This window comes from Neopelma chrysocephalum, unplaced genomic scaffold (genome assembly GCF_003984885.1).
Source record: "Neopelma chrysocephalum unplaced genomic scaffold, ASM398488v2 Primary Assembly neopelma1_61b, whole genome shotgun sequence".
NCBI lineage: Eukaryota > Metazoa > Chordata > Aves > Passeriformes > Pipridae > Neopelma > Neopelma chrysocephalum.
Window position 1 is genome coordinate 8,273,500 of NW_020897717.1, and position 22,908 is coordinate 8,296,407.

General features: G+C 40.7%; 1 protein-coding gene across 3 annotated transcripts in view; it reads right to left on the bottom strand.

Moving 5' to 3' along the window:
• Positions 1-13,655, bottom strand: part of UBR2 (ubiquitin protein ligase E3 component n-recognin 2) — a 59,363-nt gene extending 45,708 nt beyond the window's left edge. For 2 of the 3 annotated variants that reach the window (XM_027682020.1, XM_027682022.1), the window contains exons 1-5: positions 13,488-13,650; positions 8,048-8,307; positions 5,026-5,104; positions 3,301-3,414; positions 376-503 (exon numbers count right to left, since the gene is read on the bottom strand). In XM_027682020.1, coding sequence (XP_027537821.1) covers positions 376-503; positions 3,301-3,414; positions 5,026-5,104; positions 8,048-8,307; positions 13,488-13,565 — 659 coding nt within the window. In that variant the 5' untranslated portion in view covers positions 13,566-13,650. Of the gene's footprint in view, positions 1-375; positions 504-3,300; positions 3,415-5,025; positions 5,105-8,047; positions 8,308-13,487 lie in introns of all 3 variants that reach the window. The other variant, XM_027682023.1, reaches the window with a different exon arrangement.
• Positions 13,656-22,908: the final 9,253 nt, after the last annotated feature.

Here is a 22,908-nt window from a genome sequence, read left to right on the forward strand (position 1 = left end):
AGCTATGATGCTACAATACACTTAAGCATTCTGTAACACTTCAAAATTTATAATAAGTGGATCACCAAAAGTACAAAATACCTTTGCCACCAGAATTTCAGTAACTTTGATCAAAAGACCCTTTTCAATACTAAGAAAATTAACATATGGGAAAGAAATTGTTCCATCATTGCTATGAAGAAAAATATGCTTTACAATCACAAAAGTAAAAACTACGAGAAATATAAATGTATTACAACTATTGTAGCCCATTGTCTACAAAATACTTCTGACAATTTTAGGAAAGGCAGAAAAAATACTTAAAATCAGAATTTGCACTTTCAACTGTAAATATCTGCAAGCCTTTAAAAGGCAGAAGACAAATATGATACTTACATCATTTCTAGTCCAGGCAATTCATTTTCCTTTTCCCATGTTAATATATCTACTGCATATTTAAATGTGATGGCAAAAATATTATAAGCTCTAGCTACCATATCTTCGGGTAAGTGCACAAGAGGATCCTGGAAAATAAATATAAATAGCAAAGGAGAAATTAAATAACATTCAAAACAAACTCTCCAATTTGCACCTCTGTTTTATCAAAGATGATGTAAGCATTTTTAATGATGTCTTTCTTTAAACGACTTTTCCTTTGAAAGGAACAGAGTCAATAATCATCCTGTTTTCTTTTTCCAGTTCTACACTGATGATCACCAAAGCTCTAATCTGACAACCATACCTGAGTGCTAACTTGTCTTTGATTTACGGAGACATTTTCACACACTGACATTTACAACAGTTCTCCGTTTTCACTCCCTGTTCTCACTCCAGCATACCTTCCAAGATAGTTCTTCTGAAAAAGTTTTAACCTCAGCTGTATAAAATCTGTTTCTTCTGCTATGCCTTCAAAAACGTGATTTCAAATCACTGTATCTTTTGTTCCACTTAACAATATTAGAAAACTGCAGAGTACAAATGACGATTCATCTATTGTCCTGTTATTTAAAGGGACCAGTCTTATCCATCCCAGCTTATACAACATGCAGCACACTGGCATCATGATTTATGATGGACATCTCTCATATGCTGTGGTATATAAATAATTAAATGCTGAAATGTAATGAGGTGTTTCATAATGATCAGTCCATGTCTCAGTCTTGCTCACAGAGAGCTGTTCCCCTTTTGTCTGTGGACCATGCATCCATTAGTGGCCATTCTGTGCTCTCCATTTAACAACTGCAGTAGTCACTACAAACTCGTCCTCCTCTCTGTGCCAGAGCAGAATGGCTGCTGCTGCAGGTGGAGGAACAGAAATGAGGAAGGGGAGGAAGAGGAGTGCTGCCTCAGTCTGCCAAGTTGAACGGACTGCTTTTTGGAGCAGCAAATGAGAACCACTGCCAACTCTGAATGAGGTAGTGCTGGTACCGCTGTCATTTCCCTTCAATCCATTTCAAGGATTGTGAATAAAAAATACTAAAAAACTCTTCTCTGAAGGGAGTTGTCTTCTACTATTTCAAATTTTTGAGAACAACTAGTTCCTCTTCTACAAAGCTTGAAAGGGAACATTGTGTGCCCTGCAGGTCGCCTGGACATATGCTATACATTGGGTCACAGACTCAATTCATCATTTGGTATTTTGAAGTATATGTAACTGTTAGCCAACTAAAATATTTAACAGTGGCCCGATTTCTGTTTTAAGATTACCTAATACCAAATTCTGTGTTCCACTACAGCTTATGTTTATAAAAATGGCCACAATAATCTTTTCAGAACTTATGTCTGCATTATCTTCAGGAGGCTCTTAACAGACAGTAATTCACCTATACTAGTAAAGGTTATCCCCTACCCCCCAAGACTCTTTGGGATTATCTGGAAGCTTTCCAGGACAGCTAACAATTACCATTCCTCTTTTTTTTTTCCCCCTTCATTTAAAACTTTATACAGAGTATGGAGAACTATCAGTCACCAAAAGCAAAGGCAAACCATAATCAGCAGTACTCCCTCCATTCCCAGCACTTGCAACAAAGACATGTGTCTGGGCAAGGTAGAAAACAGGCTCCAATAATGCTCAACAAATGATCCTTAATTTACCTCAAGCATAACTGCATAACATAAGAGATCTCAATCCACGTTGCTCATGGGGAAGAAATACAAAGGCTGAGCGGTACCTTAATTTTTCTGTCACACTCACTGTGTGAGTATCTTTGGACACAGAAGTTGCAGTGCACCCAAGATTTCAGAACAAGAGTTTCCTAAGGCTGCCAACTAATGTAAGCTGGCATTTAGACCAAGTGGTGAGTCCAGCAGCAGTGCTGGAGTCTTAGGGTTGAGATAAAGTGAACAGACTTTAGAAGGACCACTATCACTGAAAATACAATTACAGTTGCTTCATTTAAACCATCAGATCAGCAAAATTACTGAAAACTTTGCCTTATATTTTCCCTTTAGAAAAATCTCACGGTACTTATGCTATGTAAGAACACATGTGAGTGGCTAGACCAGAAGCCCAATTAGCCACACTCACTCCTGAGATATAATAAGAGTTACAAAGAGTATAAGCAGAAGACAGAATGCTTCCTAGTCTCCAGTAGCTTAAGACACTAATACTTCACACACCAAAGATGGTATCTGAGATTTTAAATGGCCATTGATAATTTTTCCCTCCATAACCATGATAAATTTCCTTTTGAACACACATAAACTTTTAACAACAATGGTTTTTTGCAACAGTTAGTCCAACAGCTTGAATTCATACTGTAAGAAGTGGCATGTCTTTTTGCATTTAATATGTCCAAGTTGTTATTCTATGATTCTGTGGTGAAGACACGTTCTCTATTTACCTTCTCCATACCAAAAAAGCTTTTAGAGGCCTCTGTTTTACATCTCCATCATGACTTTCCTGTAAAAGCAAGTTCCTTTGATTTTAAAAATCTGTGTACTTCAGTAAGAATCAGAACATATGTTGCACAGATAGCTTAATTTGGCTTCTTGGTGCACGATTACACACAGATATTTTCTGCATGTGGCAGAATCCCTTCACCTGTCAGAATATAGAGAAAAACAAAGCAGCAGAACTAAAGCTGCACAGATGACTAAGAACATACAAAATGAAGCCTTTAAGTAGAAAACGTAATTCTAATTAACTTCTTAAGTTAGACATTAATTTTTGTCTAACAGTGTGGTTCAAAGAGTAAAGTTCCTACCATCTCTCATGCATAGTATACAAGACTAAAAATAACCTCATATGAAGGATTTATATATATACACATACATATACACAGTTCATGTTTTGAAACATGATGCCTCTCTTGTAATTACCTCTTCTTCTGCAGTCTCTGAAGTGTTAAGTTCATGCTTTTGACAGTAAGGACCTTCCTTCCAAGCTTCTGTATCACCACAGTCACAGAAACCTCCTCCACCTGATGTTGTCATCTAAAATTATTTAAAAACAAAGCAGTTCATGTGAATATGTATATACATATATGCACATTAAGAAAGGAGTAGTCACAGCTAAACTACGAAAGCATGATCACAACATCTGATAGCTTTAGACAGTACCCTGTTAAAATAGCAGTGAAACCATGTCTACTTCTATGACAGCTGAAAGCTTGCCTACTTCATCAGTGTGCCTATGTCAAAAAAAAAACCTAAACAACAAAACACCTTCAAAGACCTCCATTCTGCCCTGCCTGAAGGCTATGGATTTTTCCTGGTTTTCAGATGTTCTGAATCTATTACTTGCAATGGCATCCGTACTATTCCCAATTCTCACATTTTTAGTTTGAACAAAGCTAAATCGTTTCACACAGTGCTATTACACAGTGAGTAAAAGATGGGCTTTATGGTAAAAGGAATTGAGAGACAAAACTTACATTGTTCACATAAGTTTTAGTAAGCAGGGAAAAAAGGTATTTGAAAATTGTAATGATAGATTTACACTGTTTTATAATAAATAATAAATAAAAATACAATCATTATCATTATAGTATATAAAATATAGATAGATTTTATTATATAAATTAAAATAAATTTTACTTTAAAGCTAAGACCACCTCAAGTTAATAAGTGTAATAATATTCTTTTTGCATCACAACTATTAACCAATTTACAGAAGAATTCTTCTTCCATCTATTTTTGACATACTGGTATATTCTATACATACAGGTACCTCCTACAGTATCAACAATATTAAATCAATATTTAAAAGAACATTTGCTTACACTTTTTGATGTTACCTAGACTTGTTAATTCACTAGGCTTGCACACTAAAAACCTACATAGAAGTGATATGATATCAGCAAATCTGGCTAGGTTTCTTGAGCCAAGTTGTTGTACTTGGGGTTTTTTCTGAATCCTAGTGCTCAGTGTAAGCAGGCAGTGATTAAATTTACGTTAACAGCAGTGCAGTATTGTCAAAAACAGATTTACAGAAAAGCTGCACTGGTAGTTTTCACTTAACTTCTTAGTTTAAAAACACATCAAGGACTTCTTGGCTTTGTTTGTATGGGGTTTTTTAACTAATCTGTACTACTAATAGTAGTATATCACTAAAATAAACAGCACCTTCAGATTTAGTTTTCTATTTTAACTTTACGTTTAAAAACAAATAAAGGTCCTAGTATTGTACATAATTTGATAACAATTCAGATGTTTAAAGAAAAAGTATTAAACAGAAGTGGTCTCTTAATAAAGGTTTTTCAATAGCTTTAAAAAATAGAGAAACATAAAAGCCAAAGCAAGTTGAAAACTAACTCTAATGCTGTAAAATTCACTAAAGGGTATGTGTTAAAAAACCATAAATTTGTAAACTTAACGGTTGTGCATAAATTTTAATTGCTCTGTATTTCAAAATGTTAACTTCCAGAACTTACACTCAGATCAAAACACTACAATTCTTGTAAGATTACTGCAGACATAATTTCAAACTTTGTATTCATGCAACATTTTGAAATTATGTATACATTTTTAAACTCGAAACAAGGAGTTTCATACACATACAAAATTACTAATGGCTATGTCATATATTCCAGCAGTATTACTAACCCTGTATCTGTGCTCTCTATGAATACTTCCAAGAAAGCACTCCATGCATAACACACAAGTTGGGTCAACTGCGCAGTCTCTGAAAACAGCAACAACAGAAAGAACAAAAAAAGCATTAAACATTTGGGTTTGCCTTTGATTATACATTTTACAACAGGTAATTTTCAAATATCACCAATATGAACCTTCTGACTAACGTATATATTATTCTGAAAAAGTGAAGCGATGGTTTCCAAAGAGAGGGAAACAAATAAACTAGAAAAAAAAATCTGTTCTTACAACAGAAGTGGCTTTAAAATATCGTGTGGGTAGTATGTCTAGTTGGGTAATATAGACATTGCCTTTAAGAGGTGAGATAAGCACATAAGTAAACAGATGAATTACATAACACAGGACAGGCAAACAGGATAAACCCAAGCATGTTCTCTCAAGTACACAGTACAAGCATTAATGATCTCCAGCAACCAGAGAAGACATTTTTTCACCGAACACTGGAAAGAAAAACAGCACACAACAGATTAGATCAAACCTCTGCTTCCAAGTTCAGCCTTACAAGCTCACTGAAGAGGTGTGAGGATGCAGTGTCCTAAACCAGGAGATCAGAGACCATAATAAGGTCCTGTCTACAAGCATTGCACTATTAGACAGAAGTAATATTTCTAGCAAAAGAGGGTAAACAAATGAAAGAGACAATTATGCACTACATTTAACTGTACTCCTGAAAAAACCACTGAAAATACATGAACTTATGTAGTGCAACTGACTTCAAGGCACCTCAAGATGAAGGAACTCAGGTCTTGCAATGTAAAAATAACTACCAAGAGAACGTCTGTCTTATGATGATTATTATCAAAACAAGAATTCAGAGAAACAACTTATTTTGTTTAATAGAAAACACCAGAGATCACATGAAATGTTATCAAAAATTCTTTTCATTTCATTTAATCAAATAAATGATGAAAAGATAATCAGGCAACCATGACTTACTATGCAAAAAGCATCATTTTCGCATTTGTTTTTCTCCAGAGGAGCTACTGAAGGTGAAAATGTCAAAGTAAAATTATACAAAGGTCTTCTAGCTTTCAAATAGTTTATGTTTATGGCATTATTTTTTATTTTAAAAACTTCTCTATATATACATATATATAAAATTTTAAAAATTAAAAAAAAAAATATTAGAAACCCACTTAATGCAACAATGTGCCTACAGGATTTGGGAGATCCGTTCTGCAATATTGGGTGTTGATTTTTCAGAATGGTAAACTTGTGGCAGTGTACTTACCAACTCAGTACTATTTGCCAAGTAATTTCTAAAACAAGTAAGTGTGCTTACACCTAAAGCAGAGACAGACTTGTAAGCTGCACAACTGGACAGAAAATCCACTGCTTTTAATGTATTTTGTGGACTTGGAAAACAGTTCTTTGCCGTGTTCCACAAAAGCTTAAATTAAACTCTCATTACTCTTCATTACCAGCTATAAGTTAAAGAAAATTAACACACAATAGGAAACAAATGTTTCCTGATTGAAAGAAGATGACAGAGATTCCATCCTGATAGCCACAACAGCAAAAAATAAGTCTGTACTCACTGATGACTGTGACTTGAGCAGAAGACTGGACAAGCTGGCCTACCCAGACACCCTTTTTAACCTGAATGACATTATGATCTGCTGCATTTATATAACTTCTCTCCTTAAACAGAGACCCTGGGTACGAACAGCACAGTCACTCATTCTCTGAATTCTACCAATGGATTGACTTATTTTATATTTTCATCATATCTGACAGCATTCTCAAGGAAATACTTTACATATTGAGTTGCTGGTCTTGAAAAAGCAAGTATTTAGAAGAAAATTACAGAATTCCCAAAGTTTTCATTAGTCCATATGTACAGTATTTGATCATTAACATGCTACTTCTAGGTTGTAATGCAATTTGACTTGTATTAAAATACTAGTTCTGACGTTTGGATTTTTAGTTCTTTGGGACAAGATTTCGTGAAAAGGCACTGAAGTAACTGTGGAAACTCTATTTATAGCCTCTGATAGTCTTCATCCTCTCTACTCAGATTTCTCTACTTTTTCACAGGGTGAAGGAAGAACTTAAGCACAGCTGAGAGGAGATGGAGTTTTCTTAGTGGTCAAAAGCATGTAAAGTACCCATCAGTTTAATCTCATCCATCTCAGGATAAAGAGGTCTCAAAACATTTTCAAACCCAAAAGGCCAGTCAGATATTATGTTTCTAGAAGATGATAGCACTAGAAGATAGAATTCTTCCACAATCATTCTGCCCTTGTAAACGAAGGGGATGGAAACACAGACAAATAAATCCATGAAATAAGAGAAATTCCCCCCCCACATCACCCCATCAAGTGTTCAAGCGTCCCAGTGAGCGGTAGAAACCATAGAAAATGGGAGAAATCTATGACAGAGAGGGTACAAACTACACTTAACCTACAAACAGTTCAGAAAAGAGAAGATGAGAACACACCTCCAGCTAGTAATACAATGGCTTAAAACTGAAGATGTTTTTAAATACTTGTAGTTGGCTAGTAAATTCCTGTTCTCTTTCAATAAAAGTATTTTTAGAGAGATCTAGAGCTAGAGGTAGGGAAGGAACTAGAAGCTGGTATGCCTGTTTTAGCATCCAATAGATTGGTTTAACAGGTCATGGAAAGAGTCTAAAATACATCATTGACATTAACAGCTGATATTAAACACCCAAAATACATGTACATACACCTGCCCACTTACTTGTGATTAATGCCCTCAAATCACCCTGACAGGTCACCTCAACTACTTTCTTAACCATCCATTTGTTTTGTTCAGAAAACACTCTACATTACACTAATTAATATTGTTCCATTTACAAATCTGTAGTGTGTTAATTTTCCCCTGATCCCACTTGAATGAAACACTGCAAGGTTACTTTAAAAATACATTTGGGGTGTTAACTTTTCATTAAGACAGTATATTCTTACTGAAAAACGTTCCATGACTTCACAATGTTAAGCTGAACTACCTGCAAGAGTATGTAGGTTCTCCCACTTTAAAAACGCGACCACAGAGATGGGAAGGTTTGTTTGCTTGCTCCAGCTTCGGAAAACCAAATGCAGGATCTTCTCCACAAAGATACCATTCCATTGGTCCCAGCAAAACATGTTGTGCCAGCATGTCTTCTCTCTGAGGGGCAGGGTTAGGACCCCTGCAGTAAATTTTTGGTACATAATAGGCCAGATGCTGGTATACTTCTTTCTGAAGGTCATTTGCTTGCAGCCATTTCTTTTAAATTAAAAGGAATGAGAACACAAATTCTTCATTAATAAAAATACCAAGAATAGTTATATCCATCTAGATTATTTTATTTCTAAATCAAAAATCTAAAACGGCATTGCAAAACTAGAAAGCCATGCTTCCTTCAAAATGTTAAATCTAGATGATCACAAAAGGCAGGCATTAGGAAAGGAATAATTTGTTTCCCTGCTTGCACGTTTTATCCTTATCACATACAAAATTCTTTTCAAAAATACAGAATTTAAGAGAAAAAAAATCATAAAAATTTTCTTCCAGGATGCACAACCAGTAAAATGTCCCAACATTAGCAGTGACTTCTGGGATATGGCCTAGACTACGTTGGTTGCATTTCTCTGGAGTGCAGACAGATGCTGCCATTTGGGGATACAGAGGATCAGCAGAAGCCTCAGTTGGCAAGGAACAGACAGAGACAAAAAGTACACAAAGAATAACAAACACAGCATCAGGTAAGAGTCCATTTCTCATTTAATTTCAACAAATTACCTGTGAAAATGAGGGAGTTTTGGTTTCTCCTAGTTCCAAAATAACTTATCGGAATTCGTATTTCAAGTGTGATGCTAGATCCATGAATTCTTGCACTGAGTTTGCGTGGCAAGGTTTTGTTAGCAAGGGAGCTACAGGGGTGGCTTCTCTGAGAAGCTGCCAGTGGCCTCCCTCACGTCCAACAGAGCCAATACCAGATGGACCAATACCAAGATGGACCCACTGCTGGCCAAGGCTGAGCCCATCCGAGATGGTGGTAGTACTTCTGGGATGACATATTTAAGGCAGGGGGAGGTGGGAAAGAGCAATAGCAGCTAGGAGATGTGAGTAGGAATATGGGAAAGCAACAGCTCTGCAGACCCCAAGGTCAGTACAGAAGGAGGCAGAGGAGGTGCTCCAGGCACCAGAGATTGCCCTGCAGCCCATGGGGAAGGCCATGGTGAGGCAGCTGTGCCCCTCCAGAGCATGGAGGTCTGTGGTGGAGCTGATATCCACCTGCAGCCCCTGAGGGACCACACATCAGAGCAGCTGATGCCCAAAGGAGGCTGTGACCCCATGGGAAGCCAACACTGGAGCAGGCTCCTGGTAGAACCTGTGAACCCATGAGAGAGGAGCCCATGCTGGAGCAGGTTTGCTGGCAGGACTTGTGACCCCACAGGGGACTGGAAATGAAGGACTGCTCCCCATGGAAAAGGACTCATGCTGGAAAAGTTTGTGGAGGACTGTCTCCCGTGGGAGGGACCCCACACTGGAGCAGGGAAAGAATGTGAGGAGTCTTCCCCCTGAGGAGGAAGGGGTGACAAACAACTTGTGAACTGACCACAACCCCCATTCCCAGTCCCCCTGCACTGCTGGGTGGGAGAAGGTAGGGAAAAAGTGGATGAAGTTGAGCCTGGGAAGAAGGGAGGGATGGGGGAAAGGTGTTATTAAGATTTGGTTTTATCTCTTATAACCTCACTCTGACTTGACTGGTGATGAGTCTGTTTTGCCCATGACAGTAACTGGTGAGTGATCTCTGCTATCCTTATCTTGACCCAGAAGTCCACCTGAGGAGGGGAGTGAGAGTGGCTTTGGTTGGCACCTAGGGTCCAGCCAGGGTCAATCCACCACAAGTCTCTTAGTCAATCAATTGTACAAAACCAACGTTGACAGTTTTTAAAAGGTATCAAACTACTGAACTGTCCCAAGCCACTGAAAAACTCACAGCTCCTCCTAGTTTCTTTTTCTCTTGTATATACACACAGAGTAAAAAAAAATCCTCTAGGACAACATTTGTTTTATTTCTGCCTTGTGGATTACAAATTTGGAAAGGTTTAAAATGTAAATTAAGACAGCAAGGTTTTTATAATAAACAAATGGGAGTAAGCACATACTGCAAGTGTCCACTGATTAAATCCTGTGTTACATAAACAGCCTTAGTGTGCCATTTCTCATTGTAAATATGACAAGCAGATGCCCCCTAGCAACTTTAGGAAAAGAATTCAGAATCAACCTAAAACTGTAGATGAAAACCAAGAATTAATTATACCAAAATAAATGGGTTTAGTGATCCAATGTTACAGCTTGATTTACTCTGAATTATTTATATCTTACTCTAAAGAACTTATGTTTGAGACAACACAGTGGTAGGAAGTTCTTCAGGATACAGACACACAGAGTCAGCAGAGCATCTGTGCCATTGCAGGGTGGTTGAATTTTTGCCTTTGTTTTAATATATTATAGTATTTTCAATTACTAGGTACATTTTCTAAAGTAGAACTCCATAGCTAAAAAACCCCTAATTTGTCAGGGTGCTTTCCTCACTTCTCTTTTCCTAAGTTTGACCTCCTAAAATCATAATTGATCTGCTAAATCTTTCTATATTCATCCAGCTTTGAAGGTCAAAGCCCAGATTTTTTCCAAGGAAATACATGGGAAAAGGTTGCCAAAAAGCCACAGGCAACAATCTAGAAGTTTACAGATAATCTCACCATTTCCACCAGGATTCCGAGAACTCCACACAGAAAAAAAAGAGAAAAAAAAAAAGTAAAGTTTTCATTACTAAGAATTTGACTTTTTTCCCCCAACTCATTAATCTTTTCCTCAACTTTCATCAGTTGTGCCAAATATCTACTACCATCAGGAACTGACCCAATCACACTAGCAATGACTTAGTTTTTTCCATGATTTTCATTTAATAAGTTCATTTTTAGATTACTTTTTTCGGCATATACTAGTTATTACATCTGCATTTTTTTCAGCAAAATATCTTTAACTTCAGCCTTTTAATTCAGCAGTACATTACTAATTTCTATCTAGAAAATACAGTGCATATTAGCTGCACTACAAGCTCAGACACATACCTAGCCAGAGAAAATTCTTGTTCCTCGAGTAAATGGCTTTCCCATCCCAAAAATTCTGGGAGTAGTGTCTGAAAGTTAGGTGTGGCAACACTGAACGTCATCACACCCAAATCTCTTTGTGGACCAGTTCCATACGCATAACTAAGCATACAGTTTTGAAAATCACAACCTGGCTGAAATAATATTAGAAGGAAATCCAGGCTACTAGGACAAGGAAACAGATGGCACTCCAAGAGCTACCAGGAAGGCAACTCACAGTGCTGTTGTGCATATAAAACTGTTAAGAGAAATAAATACATATGCCCAGCTATGTTGCACTGCCTTTCTAAATCGCTACCTGAGAAACGCTGAACTCCAGAAAAACTACTCAAAACTTTGGAATCTGTTCTTTAACAAAAGCATTTTGCAGTTAGGCAAGTTTTCAATTAGTATTTATTTGTCTGTCTTCTAGCCTGAAGTCACATGCAAGAAAAGGTAATGTTCTACCCGAGAGAAGAGAGGTTTTTATTAAAAAGGGAACTGTATTCCTCCTCACTTCCTCCCTCCTCAGACTTACTGTCCTACAGCAATTTTTAACTGCCCCAGAAAAAAAAAAACCGAAAAGCACTAATAAAACAACATTTTATGTAAGTAAATACCTAATGGTCCATCAGCTTTTCTATTAAATCCACAAGTATCATAGTATCTCTAGGTAAGAGATACTAGCAGAACAAAACATATAATACAAATAAGACACAAAAAACTCAGGTCGCTGATTCAAAAGCTAAAAGGAACAATTTATGTTTTTCTTAGCTACACAAACAAATCCTTGCAATGTAGCGTCATGTTCTGTTACAAACAATGCATTTTTTTGATCGCTGTTCTTTGGAAGTTTATCATTAAGTTGTTGCAAGGAAAAACTAAAGCCTTAAGTGCTGCAACTATTGCTTGGGGCTGGTATTGTTTTGTTAACAGTGGGCTATCAGGTAAGTAATGCAATCAGCAAAGGAGGCAGAAAAACAATGTTAAAACCACATCATAGATTTGAGTGATAGATCTCAGAATTGGAGCTTGTGCTGGTGATGACAGAATAAAAATGAGAAAGAACTGACTATATTTAAGCTGACACTTGTAACTAGAGTGAATTCCTAGATGTATTCCACTTGGTGCACATTTGGCTTGGGTTTAACTACAGTGTGACCCAAAAAAACATCTGCTATTCACACAGGCAAGGTAGTTTGGCCTTAATTTGCACTACTTCGTAAATGCCTGATGGAATTATTTGGTTTGGGAAGGAAGACCAATCCTGGAGCTAAACTAGCTAGGATATAGCTAACTGTGCACATTTGCTCATCTAATCATACCTGTGTCTGCGCTGTAGATATACCAGCATAATCTGAGGATAATCTGAATTATAACAGTCTTTTATTTTCATTTGGAAAGCAGCCAATGTAATTCCCATTGAAATACACACAGACAGCTCTTCAGGGTTTTAGCCTACAGATATGCACATGAGCAGTCTCTGTATTTTAATATCTATGTCCAGTTCCTCAAATGCACAAGTGTCTATATGAACAGACATTTATGCCAGAAACAAAAGTTTCTCTGAAAACTTTACCCTTGAGACTGCATTTCTCTTCCCTTTTAACTACTCCTCGTAAAAGCAGGAAAAGTATATCAACAGAAGTAGATTGCTGCCAACTCAGCATATTCTATGATTCCATGAAAAGCTACACTAATTTTTCTAACATTTTCTCTACAAACATCCCATTCTAATGGTCCTAAGATTAACCACTTCAAGATTTTGCCAGAACTGTCTTAAATACCGGGAGGGAGGAAGGAAGAATCCTGTAATGACTTCTCAACGCTGTAAAGCCTTTTGGGGTCAGACATGCACCTAAATTAACAGCGACGGAGGACAATCTCCGGGCGAGAGAGGAGAAAGGGCAGCAAAGGAGGCGGAGGAAAGGAACTTGAGGAAGAGGTGAAGGAAGGGGCGAGATGCCCGGTTGCCCCCGGCAGGGGATGGCCACGGCCAGGCAGCTTCCAGGGAGCCACCTGCGCCAGCCGGCACAACAGGAAAAGCTGGCTGCTCGCTGCCATGGATTTCGGCTGCTGCAATAGCGACGCCGGCGACAACAGCGGGCTGAGGGCACAGCAGGACGCCGCTGCCAGCCGGGGGTGCCCGCACAGCCAGCCTGGGCAGGGACACCCCCCCTCGGAGAGCCTGCTCGCCCCCGGGAGCGGCCTCGCCCCGGCCTCGGGAATGGCCCCCCCCAAGGCCGGTGCCTCCCGCGGCCTCCCAGCCCCCGCTCCCTCCCCGCGCCGGGCCCGCCGCCTCACCACGGCGATCTCCTCGGCGGAGCACTCCAGCAGGCTCTTGTCAATGGCCTGCACCTCCGCCTCCAGCTCCGCCGCCATCTTCTCCTCGCTGCTGCCCCTGCCCCGCGCCGCCGAGGCCGAGGCCGGGACAGCCGGAACGGGGCCCGGGCGGCCGCCCAGCCCGGGGAACACACACTTCCGCCCCGCCCCCCGCGTCACCGCCCGCCGCGCCGCGTTCTGGGGGCTGCAGTCCTGCCCCGTGTTCTGGGAGCCGCGGTCTTGCCCCGCGTTCTGGGGGCCGCGGTCCTGCCCCGGCGGCGCTCCGCCGGGACACGGCGCCCAGCCTGAGCGGGACCGCCTGACCCGCTCGCCTCGCAGAATCACAGGAGTCAGGCTGAAAAGGTCCACAGTGGGTCATCTGGACCAACATCCCTGCTCAAGCAGGGGCATCCTGGAGCACATGGCACAGGATTGCATTTATTGAGTATCTCCGGTGAGGGAGACTCCACAACCTCTCTGGGCAATCTGTTCCAGTGCTTGGCCACCCATACAGTAAAGAAGTTCTTCCTCATGTTCAGGTGGAACTTCCTGTGCATCAGTTTCTCCCTGTTGCCTCTTGTCCTATTGCTTAGCACCACTGAGAAGAGCCTAGCACCGTCCCTTCAGATAATGTAGATTGATGAGGTCCCTTCTCAGTCATCTTCTCTTGAGGCTGAACAGGCCCATCTCCTCAGCCCTTCCTCATGAGGGATGCTCCAGACCCTTAATCATCTTTGTAGCCCTCTGCTGGACTGGCTCCAGGAGCTCCATGTCCCTCTTGTACTGAGGAGCCCAGAACTGGACACCGTACTCTAGGTGAGGCCTCACTAGGACTGAGTACACCGTACTCTAGGTGAGGCCTCACTAGGACTGAGTAGAGGGACGGATTACCTTTCTCAACTTGCTGGCAGTGCTCTTCCTGATGCATCCCAGTATACCACTGGCCTTCCTGGCCACAGGGGCACACTGCTGGCTTGTGGACAGCTTGTTGTACACCAGGGCCCCCAGCTTGTTATCCCCTTAGCCTTCCCCACTGCAAAGCAATGGCTGGGACTGGGGGCATCTTTGATCCAGCTGGCAAAGCTGGGTGCCCCTCACAACTGAAGTGCCTGTGTCAGCACTGCCCGTGGGTGAGGGGGTGGCAAGGGCTTCCCGGGAGGCCCCCATGCCCTGTGCACAGATGTAAAGAAAGTATATCAGTAAATTACATCAATCTGGCAACTACAGCTTTAGGACAAATGTAACTAAACACCAAAAGCTATAAATTTTGTTGCTCAGACGAGCCCCTGCCCTGGCTCCCACAGGGCCACTCAAGCTGTAGCGTCACTTCCTCAGTCAAGTAGGAATCCAGGTCTGAGACTTAAGTCACCACCACCAAACCCAGCAGCCATCCTCTGTACCTCCATTTCAGCTCGTACAGGCTTGGCATCTTACAAGGCCTTTCCGAAAACCTGTTGTACCACTGCGATACCCACGGGCTTGCCTTGCATCTCTGTAATTACAGCTGAGCCCAAACCGAGCAGACGTGTCTGACCGTGTGTGCAGCCATGGGGCACCTGAGTGGCGGCTGGAGCCATGCTGAGGTTTAAAAACATACCTTCCTTTGCTTGCTGGCAACTTCTGTGTGGACCTAAGTGTCATGCACAAACTAAATACCATTTCCACCTCGCATCCCCTGTCAGCCTTCACGGCTGGGATAAGGACCCACCCAGCAGGAGCCTACCTCAACAAATCCTGTTGAGGAAGTCTCTGCTCCAGAGAATTTACACTTCCAAAACTAGACAATGCATGAGAGAGGAATAAAGAGGCAGGAAAGCCAAACCAAATTATAACTGCCTGCAGTACTAGCCAAAGGCGGCCATAAATGTTACCTTTGCCAAACAGTACTAAGTTACAGCAAAACTCTGCATTGAAAGAGAGTTCCACTCCTTGTCTTATATTCCTTAACAATTTTTAATTCTCATAGTGAGTTGCATAGTTGCTTTTTCCCTTTTTCATCTCCTTTCTTCTTCCTTCTCCTCATTCTCCCCTCAAATAATAATTGACATATTGAGTTTCCCAAGGGAGATACCTTATATCTGTCCAAGCAGTAACAAAACATCTATGGCCATACACTGATATAAGAAGGGGGATGGGCTGTGTGCCATCTCCTGGCTACTCTTGGGAAGACTGAAAGTTCAGTGCATTAGAGGGCAGCACCCTGCACTCCTGTGTTACTCACACCATGTAAGCACTTGTTTATGAAACCTCAAGGGTTTATAAATCATCGCATTGACTTACACACTGGGTTTGGGAGTTTTGGGGAATTCTGGGATGATGGAAACACATATACTTCTGGAAAGACATTGCAAGAACTGAAAAAAGGTGGGGTTAGCCAGTGCTGTGAGGGAATCACAGAATGGTAAAAGGATAGCCTTGAGAATATTAATTTCACCTTCTAATATTCTAAGAATAAGGATAATTTCCTTTTGTATGTACCCTTACTATATGCAGGGTACATATTTTTACTGTATTTATTTTTATCTCGTTTGTCACTTTTTAAGTAATCGTTCTTAAAACACAGAAAATAATTATATATTCCTTAGAAGATCAGTAAAGCCCACGCTGCTTCTCATTCATGCGCTGTTGATGCCTAAGGAATACAGAACACGGCGCTTCTTTGGAACATGGCACAGGGTGAAAGAAGGCTGTATGACTTAATTGTTTCTCTTTCTGGGCTGCATGAAGAAAATGTTAGGAAAATTCTGGGATTTAGTAATGTGAAAGGCATCTTATTTTACCTTAGAGAAGTGGGCAACCCAAACAGAAATTAGACTGCAAAGCCATTATTTCAATATGAGCATAACAACTTCCTGGGTATCTTTTTTTACAACTTGTGGTAGAATTTTCTGTAACTTTTAGCCTGTGCTGTCAACTTCATAAGCAAAGATATTATTCAAATTCATGAATAATAATTAGGGTTGAGGAGACTGTCTTTATCTTCTGCCAAAAGTCTAACTCTTCCCAGGTTTATTATCAGATAGAAATTGAAGAAAAGAAATTTAGAGAATTTAATGTTTCAGCAGGGTTAATATTAAATCTTCATAGCATTTTTCTGCTCTAGCTGAGAGGTTTCTGGATCTCACCTTGCTTTCAAACACCTTGCTTTCAAACACACAAGATAGCCCACAGAATGCTACAGACTATGGTTATGAAAGATGCATATGTCATTTATATCTCTTTCACCTCCTGACTTGTCTGTTTAAGCACTGCTTGCCTCTGCCATTAAAAGAAAAAAAAAGAAAATAAAAAGAAACCAAATTTGGTACTTTGACTGGAGATCAATTAACTAAATCAAGGTCCAGTATTTTTAATAAATGCTGCATCCATTAAGAACACAATGTAAATATGTGTTGTGGTTTAACCCCAGCCACCAGTCAAGCCCCACACCGCCACTCACTTGCTCCCCCACCAGCACAGTCAGGGAGGTAAAAGCTAGATAAATGGGTTCAGATAAAGACGGTTTAATAGGAAAGCAAAAGCCATGCACACAAACAAAGAAAACCAAGGAATTAATTCACTGCTTCCCATGGGCAGTCAGGCGTTCAGCCATTCCCAGGAGAGCAGGGCTCCATCACACATAATGGTTACTTGGGAAGACATATGTCATTATTCCAAATGTTCCTCCTTCTTGCTTCTTCATCCCAGCTTTATATATGGAGCGTGATGTCATGTAGTCTGGAATATCCCTTTGGTCAGCTGTGGTCACCTGTCCCGGCTGTGTCTATTCCCAGCTTCCCATGCACCCTCAAGCATGGCAGTGCAAAAAGCAGAAAAGCCCTGGACTCTGCATAAGCCCTGCTCAGCAATAACAAAACTATCTCTATATTATCAACCCTGTGTTCAGCACAAATCCAAAACAGCCCCATACTAGTCACTGTGAAGTGAAGACTACCCCAGCCAAAACCAGCACAATAGGCACAACTGAGAAAATATTAATTCTCACAGCGGAGACTGATTGCTTTGTTTTAAAAACTGTTTCAGAAGGTACTAATGGATCATCCACTAGAAGACTTCTTCTTGATGCAACAGAAGTCACCTGTGGCAGCCAAGCTGAAGCCTGACTGTTTTGATACAGGAAGGACCTCCAAACAGAGCATGCTTGAAAGAGGTGCTCGGCTTACAGTAACTATTGTCATCTTGGCTGAGTACTGCTTGAATGTGATCATCTTCAGGGCCTGTTCCATTTGCAACTAGGAATGGATGAAATCGTAAGGTAAAAGGATGTTAGGGTGAATTTTTAGTGGCCGGTTTGCTGGCACGTTCACTGTACCTTAGATGCAGTCGATTTGACATCACTGTATTAATTTGAATGTAAATAGAAAAACATTGCATATCTAGAATGCAGGGATAGATGTCTTCTTTATAGACTCAGAAAAATAAAATGCTATTTAATTTTCCCCACATCAACAGTTTTCTGGCAATCATTATGAAAGGTGAGTCTTGTGAGAAGGATGTTTCTATTCTCTGTGAAAGGTTCATCTAGTACAGTTAAAAAAAATTTAAAAAACACTCATTTCCTTGTCTGTTCCCTAAAACAATGCTGCACTTGTAACTTAATTTTGAGGTTTAACTATTAAAGCAAATGATCAGCATTTTGCTGCATGAAGTTGATATTACATATCTGTATTTAAAATCATCCCTTTGCAAAGACATTTGTTATCTCTTAAATCTTCCCTAAGTCAGCAACCCTATCCACCAAATAAAGCATGTATCTAAGTGCAGGATTCAGGTTTATATTTTCAGTAACAGTAATTTTGATAGAACTGTTTGCTTAGCAGATACAGAATGGCCAAAGTAGTGATTTTTACATAGCAAATATAATTTTTAAAGCCATTATCATTTACATGGTTTCCCTCCCTTCCTCTTCAGTGCCGGATGAGGTAGGTTTGTAGTTACCATCTCCTTCATTGTCTTAAGATAAATTCAGATGGTAATTCTTTTATTTCTGTACTGCCAGTTCCAATGACAAATTACGCTGACCAAAATAGAATTTTGCCTGTGATAATGTTAATTAAAAGATGAATTGTGAATGAGGTGAACAATGACACCCAGTACTTGGTGGATTGATAAGACATAGTTCACTAAGCAAGACATTATTCAGAACAAAAGAGCACACGGTAATCTGCAAACACAGATTATTTTAGGAATTTGGTTCAGAATTAGAGTATTAAAAATACTATCTGACAAACTGTAGGCAATTCTTTGTTCCTCTGAGGCACTAGTGCTATAATATCAGCCCTTTTAGCAATAAATCAGATTAAGCTTATTTCTTTTCCCTGCTTTGTCTTTGCATGATCTTAGATTATAGGTGTATAATATTCTAAACATGATGTCAAGGAAAATTATTTAAAAAGAAGATACGTAAAGCAGAGCATATTGCATAATAACAGTGAACGCAGGAGGCATAATGAAAGCATAAAGATACTGTGGCCATCTTCCCGTCTGGTGAATGCTCTCTGCAAGTCTAGCAAAGGCAGTTACATAACTGATTTTTATTGCATTAGGCAACAGCAATATTGCTAAGCAAACCAATGTGCAGGATTAGAAAGCTTCTTCCACAGTGGAAATGAAGAAAAAAGACAGAGGAAGGGTCCTCTCTTAACATCCAGTAAGAAAGCAGGGCAAGAGGATGTGCATCTTCATTAGTGGATCATGTCAGGGTGACAACAATGATTTATTCTCATCACGCAATGCCTTAGAAAAAATACAGTGCCAACTCAGTCCATGCTAATTTCACTCTTTTCTGCATTGTAATATGTCAACAGTCTAGAGCTCAAGCTGGTAAGTTAAAATGCCAACTTCTAAAAGAGATTTACCAGGAGCTAAGATAATAGTCTGTAATGAGTTGCACGGGGGGGAAAAATTAACATGGGAGCAAAGGAAAAAAACCACATGCACAAAAATGTGTCTGATCTCATCTGTTTTCACTGTAAATTCAGAACACTGCTAGTGTGTATTTAGACATAGCAGTTAATACAGGCCAGGGGATAAACAGATTGAGAGCAGCCCTGCCAAGAAGGACTTGGGGGTGCTGGTGGATGAGAGGCTGAACATGACCCAGCAATGTGCACTGGCAGCCCAGAAAGCCAGTCATGTCCTGGGCTGAAAAGTAGTGTGGCTAGCAGGGTGAGGGAGGGGATTCTGCTCCTCTACTCTGCTCTGGTGAGACTGCACTTTGAGCACTGCACTGCATCCAGCTCTGGGTTCCCCAGCACAGGAAGGATATAGACCTGTTGGATGGAGTCCAGAGAAGGCCACCAAGATGATTAGGGGGATGGAGCACCTCTCCTATGAGGAAAGGCTGAGAAAATTTGGTTTGTTCAGCCTGGAAGAGAAGGTTTCGGGGTGACCTAATTGCAGCCTTCCAGTACCTGAAGGGAAACTACAAGAAAGATGGAGAGGGACTTTTTACAAGGGCATGTAGTGATAGGACAAGGGGGAATGGCTTTAAACTGAGAGTAGGTTTAGATTAGATATTAAGAAGAAACTTTTTACTGTGAGGGTGGTGAGGCACTGGAAGAGGTTGCCCAGAGATGTTGTGGATGTCCCATCCCTGGAAGTGTTTAGGGCCAAGTTGGATGGAGCTCTGAACAACCTGGTCTAGTGGAAGGTGTCCCTGTCTATGGCAGGGGGGTTTGAACTAAATGATCTTAAATGTGCCTTCCAACCCAAACCATTCTATGATTTTATGATACAAAGAGATTGGTAAGCTGGTACCAAGAAAGCCTATGCTTTTGACACAGGGGTGGTCAGCTTTGACACCTAGGAAAGTACAAGCACCACTTGAAATTTATGCTGCAGCTAACGCCCTTCCGCCTCACTTACTTACTGATGCCGATGAACATATAGGCTTCTGTTGCAACCTTCCCCTTTGCAGGCCTTACTTTCATGTGGTTGACTATTTTTCAGGCTTGAACAAACTTAATTACTCTTGAGACTTCTGCCACTTATGTTTGTGCGGCAAACAAAGTGACAGGAAGGGGAGTATAAAGAGAGGCAACCACACATATGAACTGTAATTATTGATGCTGTGTTGCTGTAGGACCAGACCTTTAAAACCCCTGCACTAAGAAAGCGCAGTCAGGGTATTTGGCATGAACGGCAGCACAAGGAAGTGCACTGTCAAAGTTCGGAGACTCCAACCTGTTACAGCGGGTGTAGGATGTGGTGAATTAGGCAGGTTAAGCAGTCCTCCTGAGCCATGCCCGCTCTGGTGGCTGCCTGCCGGAGCCTTGTTTTTCCTTGCTGTTCCCTGTTCTCAGCGCTGGGTGGCGGCACGCCGCGCGGGCACGGCGGTGCAGAAGTCTCTCCCGCCGCTTCCACTCCAGCCTTCCCAGCTCCCACTCCCTCCAGTGTGCAACCGGAAGGGAGGGGGGGGGGCGTGGGACGGGAGGAGCCATGCGACTTCACTTTTCTTTTTTTCCCCTCTCAAATAAGGCTTTAACTGCTTAGTGGCTGGTACTTAAGGAAATTCAAGACATTTTTTGAATGAGTCAGGTGTTAGAAGCCTGGGGGCCATGGATAGGGCTTTGGGTGGTAGGGGAGGCAGGAGAGGGAGAGAAGCACAAGCGGCGAAGGAGTCGCCCGCAGAGATGGATGGTAGGATGAGTGCTGCAGTCTTCCTCTGGCAGAAGAAACTGGAGCAACCTCCTCTAGGAAGGCCCTGCTTACAGCACTGCAGAGGAGCTTCTGGGTGTCATGAGCAGCTGGGCACCCCGATGGTGACACTCAATGACATTCCTTGTTCTCTGCTGATAGAAACCAGAACTGATACCAAACTCTGGAGGAAGAGTTCTTGGCTCTGTCTGAAGCCACATTTACGTGCAGTTACACAAGGGATGCACAAAGGAAACAGGAACGTACAGCCACAAGGAAAAGCAGGGAGGATGAAAGATTTATCTGGGAATATGAAAATGCTTTGAACAAGTGAACTAACTCTTCTTTTCCCCTTCATTCACACAACGGAGAAATTTTAAATTAGAACAGGTTGTAACAGATTTAATTTAGATCACCATGGTGCCTAGTATAATGCTACAGCATTTTCTAGTTTATCTTTTTCCCTGATTCTAAAGGGCTAAACAGTTTTTAAATTGTGGATTTGTTATAGAATGTATGTCTGCTAGACAGTCCTACCCAATTAGAAATTTTTTACTGCACCATGATTAATTTTGTTAGATAAAACTACTGAAATACAACTGGAGGTAGAAATAAAAAGCGTTTCAGTGCTGTACAGCCGTGATTTACTCTTCAGAGATGCATTTAACGCTGTCTCCGGCAGAACAGCTTCATCCATTTTCCAAACATTCATTTGTTTATTTCGAGATTAGTCTCAGTTATAAACAGACATTAAATCACCTCCAGGCCCTAATACATTGTAATGAAGTATTGTAAACCATGTAGTATGTTGGTTTAAACAATGTAATCAGAAAGCAACAAAACCATTTTCTCCTGATTCTTGCTGGCTCCCTGACTTCTTCTGTCTGTTCAAAGAAAAGTTCTTTTTAGTCTGTAAATGTCAAGGTCACTCAGAGGTCAAGTTTGTGCTTTTGAGTCGTGGTTCCTTTCAGGTTATTGGCTTTGTTTTATTACTGAAAGGAACCATCCATTTTGGCATATAGAGCAAAGAAGTCATGTAATCCTATTAAATACAAAACCAACATGTACAAATAATGGTGAGGGTTTGACAATCACACAAAAGCCCCCTTTTTCTGCCCACGGTTAAGCCTGCACTGAGTAATTAATGGTCCTTCTATAAGCCTGTCTACAGTGGGAAAACTGCCTAACTAGTTTTCAAAACACTTGCTTGAAAACTGGCCGAGAGCTCCTTTTAGGCAAGCTGGCATCTTTTTACTGCCATGCTCAGGAATGGGAGGGGGACAGAAGCAGCTACCTCTCACCCTCCCTCTCAGAGCAGAACATGGCACAGAAGGAGATAAGCACAATCCTAGGCAGAGGATCCTTAGAAACTGACTTAATTAACAAAAAAGAGAGAGGGAAGCATCTGTAGAGAGTTAAGGATAAAAGGAGGTACTTTAAGGTATTAGAAAAGAAACTTGCTTTGTTGGCAGCAGAGAGAAGTGGAAAGCAGGGGTTACTGCATGCAAATGGAGATGTAACTGGATCGTTATGTACTGGGCACAAAATCTAAGACATAAAAAATTAACAACAAATAGCTCACTGATTTCCCTATGAAGAATATTTATGCATAGTGCAAGGTCAGTAGAAGAAAAAATTAGGAAGAGGAAATAAGGTATAATCAAAGTTTAAAATGGAGCAAAGAAACTGTAGGGTGATTTAAAGAAAACTGTCCTCAAAGTGGTATCTACACAGAGATAACTGAGGGAAAATGATGAGGATTTTT